This window comes from Buceros rhinoceros, unplaced genomic scaffold (genome assembly GCF_000710305.1).
Source record: "Buceros rhinoceros silvestris isolate BGI_N320 unplaced genomic scaffold, ASM71030v1 scaffold18876, whole genome shotgun sequence".
In the NCBI taxonomy this organism is placed as follows: Eukaryota; Metazoa; Chordata; class Aves; order Bucerotiformes; family Bucerotidae; genus Buceros; species Buceros rhinoceros.
Window position 1 is genome coordinate 15,388 of NW_010417140.1, and position 8,478 is coordinate 23,865.

Here is an 8,478-nt window from a genome sequence, read left to right on the forward strand (position 1 = left end):
GCAATGTTTTCGCATGAATGAAAGTAAAAATCAACACTTCTCTCACTATCTTCTCTAGGTTTTAAACAACAAACTCAGATTTAATTATTTACTTCATCAGGAACACAAGACACAGTATACTGAGTTCCTACCTTCAGCTATTATATCATTTCATGCTTAAAAGTTAATCTAAAAGTACAGTGAAAAGTAAAAGAATGTGCATTCAGTACCTGAAGTTGAATTTTTGCATCTTTGCTGACACTTTTTGTTCTCCATCGTCTCGTGACCCGTTTGTCTTTCTTTGAAATATCTACACAGTTAGCCTACATTACACAAATAGTTAAAAGTGACAAAGCACTATTAAGGTGACACAAGCAACACAGACAGTACAGCAAGTTAGTAAAGAATTGTAGCATTAGACATCTACAAATTAGAAAGTAAGGAGGAGAATGCCACTGCTGGGGCCAGCAACTACAGCAGTGACCATACACTTCCATAAACATGTGGTGTATTTAGCTAAATTATTGGCATACTTTCTTCACGAATGCACAGTATTTAGGACCAGGTCTTGAAATCCTCATGGATTTGTATTCTGGTATTACTCAGACGGAGAGTTCACCTGTTCCTGAAATCAATGGTAAGTCTCATTATCTCAATGGAATTTGACTTCCCAACACACCAACACCATTGGGAGATTTGTATACTCAAGGGGACTGAGTGAAAAAGGAAGAAAGTATTTAGGATTTAGGATCTGCTGTTGCTCTTTTGGGGTCAAGAGGAAAACTCACCCTGAACTGGCAAACAGTCCCACCCTTGGGACCTTTGTACTATGCCCTCTTTTCTAGAGCATGCAGCTTCATCTTTGAAGGTCTTTGGGTCTCCACTCCTTAAAAACTTAAAATGGTATCTCACTCAGCACAATAAAAACTCCTTAAACACAATTTCAATGTATACAAGTATTTCTATTCTAACAGTTTTCAATTTTACTTTGCAAATGACAATCATTTGATTCATCCTATATAACTTAAATAATTAATGACTTATTTGTTAACACATGAAAGATTATTATACATGCTTAAGATAAACACAAAAGATAAAACTTTCTTCCAAGAGTTACTATGATTTCAGAAAACATTTCTAACAGACAACATCTCTGTATTTCCCTTAACAAAAAGAACAAATGGTTTGGTGTGATGATTTATGTTCAATCATATTTACCTGCATGTCTGTGAAATTTGGTGCTGACTGAGTTCTCTGTAGAATTTCTAAATTTTGAAGAAGTTTACTGAGTTCCACAAGGTTTGACTGACAATGAGCAAGATCTAACAGATATAAAACAAAAATATATTAGGTGCTTCAGTTTTGACTTTTTTTTTTTACCACGATGTCCATCATTGCATAAAAAGGTTAAATGTCCAAATCCTATATGGTAGTAAGGCACCTATGTACAAGCTTTCTTCTTAGACATGTTGAGCACTTGTATTTCTACGGCAGTCAGCAACAAGTCTGGATCTCAAAAGTTGATAATGGTTTAACAATTATATCCGTTAAGATAATACAGATTATTAAGATAAATTTTAAAAGCAACATCCCAAAACATGCAAAGAGGGGAAGCTCCTATCACAAGCATCTAATTACCTGTAGAGTTACATCATGTGTGTGTAAAGACGCAACTTAACCAGTTTACTGACTATTTCTTACATTGTATCAAAAATAATTTTTACTTAAAAGAACAAGGCATGAAAAGATTAAGACTAACCCTCTGCGCATCTGTCCATCTCTTCCGAGTCCTGCAACCAGGCTGCTACCTTACTCTGACCAGTAGTGCAGGTGGCAGGAAGGCTGTTACTGCAAGGTATAGAAGACTGCCAGGGGAAGCTATTTTGTTGCACCTAAAGCATATTAAAATGCTTAAATTTACTGTTGCTATGTTGCTCAGTCAGTGTAATCATCATACTACTTACAAAAAAATAAAACATAAGAAAATACGCACTGTGATATCAGTGACATCTGTGACTTGACTATATAATTCCCCAAGATGCAGATTTTCCTGAACAGCATGTTTGAGAACCAAACCAAGAACCTACACACAAACTCTGTTTGCTAGCCACCAGTTAGCAAAGCTGTTGTTTAAGAGAAAGAATATTATCAAGGACAGATTTACCCCTGATAACAAAGGCAAATGCAAATTTTTCTGGGGATGATGAATTCTTTGCAAGATCTCTCCAGCACAGTAATGAAGACTGCAGTAAGGCTAAGTTAGTCTTTCAGCTGCACACACTCACAGCTTTTTGTTTGCCATCAGTTCCCCAGCAGAAACCCCTCCCTATTGGCATTACAAGCACATCCCACTGAAACTGCCCATGAGCAAGCCAAGCAGACACGAGATTTCAGCTGAAGAACACTACGCACCTTTCCATCTGACACATTAGCAGCTGGTGAAGACTCTGTAGTAGAAGCCGAAGGGAATATATGAAAGCTAGCATCTCTCGGAGATCTCACAATCTCATTCTGTCGGTACAACCGGTGGTGACGTAATTTTGAAACCCATGCATCAAATGAATCCTGGGACTTCACCTGGAAACAAATTCACTGTCAAGAAAGCATTCAGAATACTACTTTTCTGTACATCTTTTACAGTTTAATTTATTTCTACTGTGGATGAAAAGAGAATAAGTATTTGCACCACTTTTTACCTTCAGATGATAGATGTGTTCTTCTGTATCAAGATCTATCCTACGAGCCTTCTTTTTTATAGACATAACTGATAAACCAACATCAATGCTCCCATGGACTTTGCCTTTCTGTATCTAAAATGAAAAAGCAGGGTAAGAAATCAGTACTATCATGCACTTCTTCAGTATATTTAACAGAAAAATATCTGGTGCTAAAACAGTTTCCCATTTTATCAACATTTTAATATAAAGCCATGTTAATAAAAAGGTATTATTATTAATTAATAATAAAACCTGAAGTCAGACTAACCATTTACTATATTTATAAACAGATAAAAGTATTTTGCACAAAGTGCCCAGTGCAAACTCCAAAGTTAAAGTGTGTTGGTTCACACCAGTACACAGCTACAGCTAAGACAGCAGCAGAGAAAACTAGAGAGTACTCCCTGCTGCTACCGCTTGACAGTTATTGGTATCAGATAGAACCAATCTAATGCTACCCCTCATATCTCTTGAGTACACCGCAATCACTTCTCTGTCCTATCCACATATCTCAGAATAATCAGCTCTGACTGACACGAAAATTGAAAAAGAAAAATACATGGTCAGGCTAATCTCTCAAGCACCTTCATTAAATAAACTAAGTAACATGGTTTTTATTTTCATAGAAGTAAGAAAAGGAGGAATTCTTGAGGACAGAACTAAATCAAAACCTTACATGCTTTCCACATAGAAGTCTCTCTCTGAATTCATCAACAACTTCCATGCGTGCACTGTTGTAAAGGCCCAGAGCAAGAGTGAGATTTAATAATCCCAGCTCACCAAATTCCAATAAAAATTTTAAAACGGTCTTCATTTTTACTTACATCTATTGGTGACTTTGAATATTTCAACATTCCATTATCCAGAACAAAAAACCTCTGAAAGAAAAAAAAAAAATCTTTCTTAATGAGCAGATGTAATTTAAACTATGTACAGTCTGCAAAAGAAAAGGATTGCTCCATAGCAATTAAGGAATGTTTCTGGGTTGGAAAGAGAGAATATTATTATTCTCTCTATTCAAGTATTGAATAAAATCCTTGCTTGTTTTTTGAACAACAATTACATTCTAAGCAAGAAAAGTTAGATTGTCTTTTTTCAACATTAGGCTCTAAGTTTAGCTTAACAAACCTTGATAACGAAGGGCACTTTTTCAGTTTTCCAGCCAATTCAATAAACTCTATGAGAAAGACACGTGTAGGCTGGAAGAGTTATGAATGTCTGTTTCTTTATTTTCTTCCTGTTTTTATTATCACAGAAGCTGGTCACATTTCAAATTAACAATCTACCTTCCCTATCCAGAAAGTGAAAGGGTTTTCCTAGTGCAAGATCTACATCCCGAAAGGAAAACAGACCCACGTAGGGATGTTCTTGATTCTCCTTGATCTCCAGCTGGACAAAAAACGCAGGCTGTGAGACACTGCTCTATCATCCAAAACTTTGTGTCTCCTGGCAGACCTCTACACAGTGAGGTAAAGATGAGATTGTAACTCGTGCCAGTTATAACTTTTCTAGCTGTAATCTAGCTAATACAGGTATTAGTACAAGCATAAATATCACGGCATTCACAGCAACATACCCAGGTTATGGGAGGGCTTATTTTTGGGGTGTTAGTCATTGATATGGTGTGAGCCACTGTATCTTCATTGACATGGTTACCAGGGCTCGACTAACCTAACGATGCCTATCTGTGCCACTGCTACATCTTTACTTGGCTGAAGAGTTTGTTCTTACAGCAGAGAGCAGAATTCCTATTCGCAACACGCTTCTCCTGCAATTAAAAGTAGCCCTGGCTTTTGTGTACCAGACTACCGGGGCTGCGTTGTGGACAAGTTAGCATAGACTTGGGCATGCAGCATAAAGATACAGCCTAGCAGGAAACCTAGACTTTAAATGAGATTTATTAACTTGTGCTTACTGCCACTAACTTTCAAAACATGCTAATTAATAGAAACTAATTCATATTTTTAGACTCCAACCTTAAGTATTGATCTCCGTTAAAGGTCTAGAACATAGCAAAGTATTATCCCAGACTCTCTAAGCTGTCTGACATGGAAGGGAAGGTCAATGTTTTCATGAGGTGAACCTGATAAACCAACACCATGGGCAGGGTCGGTATTTAGATGGCAGAAGATACCTCCTGAACATAGTTCTGGAAATTATGTCAGTCGCACAACAGATGGTAGCAGTATCTCACACAGGATGACAAAACAGAGCTTTCCTGGTGACATAACTTCTTGAATAAGATGTCAGAACAACAGGAGCAGTTTTAGTTCTCTGGTTTTTTTAACTAGATACAGTCATTAATGGACTTCATATGAACATGACAATCATTTCATATTGCCCTGCCTCTCTAAGTTCCACACACAGAAGAAAATTACCTTTTCTCATATTTCATTCCAAAGCATTCTGCACTTCAGAAAATTATAAGCTACGTTCCAAGCTGTACACATTGTACTTAGTATGATACTAAAACACATTCGCAACCATCAGAATGTGACATGCAACAGAGGATGCTATGGCTTGCTAGCAGAACACTAACATGCTACGATTTTGCTGTGGAAACTGCAGGATATAGAGGCAGCAGTAGAAAAAAAAAAAAAACTACTTATTAACAAATCCACGGTTGCTAAACATAAGTACAGCATAGATCCTTAGGTGAAATGTAAAGCAGAGTGCAGAAAAGAGGGAGATGATGAACCGTGAAGTTCTAAATCACATTAAAAATCACCTACACAAGTAACTGCTCTAAAGTCAGCATGAAAAACAGATCATCAGTATTGATCTCCTTTACAGAACTGTGTGAGTTGGACTACCCTTGCTCTCCTATGAAGTTCCTTACTAAAACATACACTTGTCCAAGAAACAACATATTAACATAACATATTTCAAAGGAGTGGAAGCAGGGATTTATTTCATATACCCTTATACACCTGATCAATTGTTCGGGATTTTTTGGAGGGTGAAAGTGGTTTGTTGGAGTGTTGTTGTTTGAGGGGGGGGGGGTTGCTGTGTATTTGTTGGTGTATTTTTAAACAAGCTCTTCTTTTCTATTCTTTCAGTATTTCAGGTATGTCAGTTTGAAATCCTTTAATCTCCCTGGCGTAAATTCAAGTAGTGCATATATATTTGGTTGCTGAAACTACAAACCTTTGCAGTAAAGTGAATTCTGTTCTAGAAAATTATCTTGCTTCAAGTACCCTCAGCTACAAAAAGACACACATCTTATTGATAAAAAAAAAGGGGAAATCTAATTATTATGGTGTAAAATAGAGACAGGAGTTTATGAACATCAGGTTTAGGGCTAACAAAGGGTAGAATTATGCATGGAGAAACATCTCCAAATTAGAAAGAGGAGATCTGAGGTTGAGTTTTGCGTGTTTTGTTTTTTTCAGTTGAGACATCTAATGGCAAAAGTGCACAGTTCCACTGCCTGCCCACATGGAAGATTGCAATCAAGATGACAAACAAAATTCAGGGACAAAGCTGACCAAACCTGCCCAGCTGGCACACCTGAACGGGAATGCTCTCCCATACAAACACCTTGGGTCCATTCAACAGCCCCTCAGCTCTCCTCTGCTACCATGAAGTCCTGCATACTTGTAAATGTAAATTCAATGCAATCTTACAGCACACAGCAACATTTTGTTGTAATACATTGGAGAGAACAATGGCGATATTGGTTAAACCTCTTAAGCCACAAGGCATCCACTGCATTATTTACAACTTCTGCCTGCATTTTGAATGTAACATTAAGCAGCAGCCACTGCAATGGGGAAGCCATGAGCTGCATGTGCAAACCAATTCTTCAAACAATTTGAGGAAAATGTCACACACCAAAATCCTTTAGTTGACGTCCTAATTTCTTCTACGCAACTCACAAAACCAGGTAATAATCTTTTGACTGTTTTATGAAACATTTACCTTATGCCAACCTTTTAAAGGCCATTTTCTCTTTTTCAACATGAAACCTTCATGTTTCTCTGGCTTCTGGACATTGGTCTGGCCTATTTTCAGACCCTCTATGATTTCCCAGCTGTCAGGTTCCTAGTGAAAAAGTACAAATACACATTGATTAATTAATCGTGCACTCACACGACGAAAAATTGCAGTTATATGTAGCACAGATTCTCCAGTGCAAGACAAAGAGTACAGGAGGGCTAGGCTTTTCAATCAGTCTATTTAGGTACCAAACTACATGGTCACTGTATGATGTCCAGCTGTATCTCATGTAAAACTACTGAATATGAATATTTTTGGAAGTCTAACCATTACCAGGTAACTAAACGGAAGTTGAAGCATTTTTAAAAGTCTGACACTGTAACCGAATGACAATCTGAGGGTGGGACTAGTCACGTTTTTCACAACAAGGACTACATGCCAGTGAAATAAATACATCCAAAAACATGAAAATAGGATAAAATTGTGACAGAGTGAAGTATAAGAAAGGTCAGACCTGCTACTGGAGGTAACAGTATAAAAAATGCAGGTGACTCTCACCACCTGTTAAATCTATCCAGAAGGCAACCCACAAATTAGCACTGCAAGAACTAAAAGGACTCAAGAGATATTGCAAGTGGAGCATGGGCAGAATCTGCATGTTAAATATGTACCTTTACTCAGAGTATTCCTCCTCTAAAAAAAGATGGGATCATGAGATGAAAGAAAGAAGAAACCATACTGTTAAATATGTGGGCATATATTAACAGTGCCCTTTGTGGTATTCCCTGATCATAAAAAAAATTAGGTTTTCTGAGCTTTAAAGTACAAGCTACATTGATTCTGGATAATCTGATTTTTCCTAAAAATCAGAAAAACAAGTAGAAGAGGTTGTTTTGTTGTTGGTTTTAAATGTAGCCAGCTCTTGTCTTCAAAGGCATTTTATGACAGAGCTTCATAGGCTAATTGCACCTTTAGAAAGCTGCAAAAGGAAATTAATCTTTCTTCAATTTTCCTGCATTTATTTTCACTGTATTAAGAGAAATTTATAGGAAGGATAACTAATGTTCTTTCTAGAGAAAAGAATAGGAACTGTATCATTTCAGATACAACCAGCTGTCTTTCAGAAAGCCAAATAAAGCATATCCCTTGTACATACCACTTCTTATGAATGACAACTTGTACAACTCAAGCCAGACATACCATAGTGAACAGCTAAAGAACAATATTTCTAAAGAGAAAAAATCATTCCTTTATTTATGCCCTCTTGTTACTACTGTAATCAACAAAATCCTGTACCAATTAACAAATCTCCTACTGCCGGCTCATTAAGGCTCCATTTTAAACTGTATCCGACAAAGTTGTAAACTTGCACTTTCTCAGTTGATATTTCACAATTCCCAGCAATGTTATGAAAAGTTACTGAGAGAGGAAGGAGGTTGTACAGCAGCAAACATTTAAAGGTGGGGGGGGCGGGGCAGGGAATATTGTCTCCTCCATTTCCCACAGAACTGTTCAAAGCCGAGCACTGCCACAATTTCCTAACACCTTCAAGTAAGTTACACAGCCCTGATAACATTAACATTACTATTATGAAAACACAATTTCAAAAGTAACAGTGAATTTCAACTCTACGATTTTCAATAAAATCTTGTTATTTTAAGAAGGGGGAAAAGCTCTATCCCAAATCAAACGTACTGCAGTAAATTTTAATAGAAAACTCAGTTTGATCTTCCCTGCAAAACTATGAACTGGAACTCTCTCAGTCCCTGCAAATGCCATGCTCAAAAAAACATCTTATTACCTCCCCGTGTTTTGCCTGGATATTTTATTTCTACTGCTGTAG

The 8,478-nt window shown here is 37.1% G+C and overlaps 1 protein-coding gene across 1 annotated transcript in view; it reads right to left on the reverse strand.

Moving 5' to 3' along the window:
* Positions 1-8,478, reverse strand: part of LOC104495163 (oxysterol-binding protein-related protein 6-like) — a gene marked incomplete at both ends in the record, with an annotated part of 22,547 nt that overhangs the window by 12,349 nt on the left and 1,720 nt on the right. Inside the window, 7 exons of the mRNA XM_010138099.1 lie at positions 210-302; positions 1,198-1,301; positions 1,739-1,871; positions 2,392-2,556; positions 2,676-2,789; positions 3,521-3,574; positions 6,618-6,740. Of these exons, the coding sequence (XP_010136401.1) occupies positions 210-302; positions 1,198-1,301; positions 1,739-1,871; positions 2,392-2,556; positions 2,676-2,789; positions 3,521-3,574; positions 6,618-6,740 (786 nt within the window). The remainder of the gene's footprint in view (positions 1-209; positions 303-1,197; positions 1,302-1,738; positions 1,872-2,391; positions 2,557-2,675; positions 2,790-3,520; positions 3,575-6,617; positions 6,741-8,478) is intronic.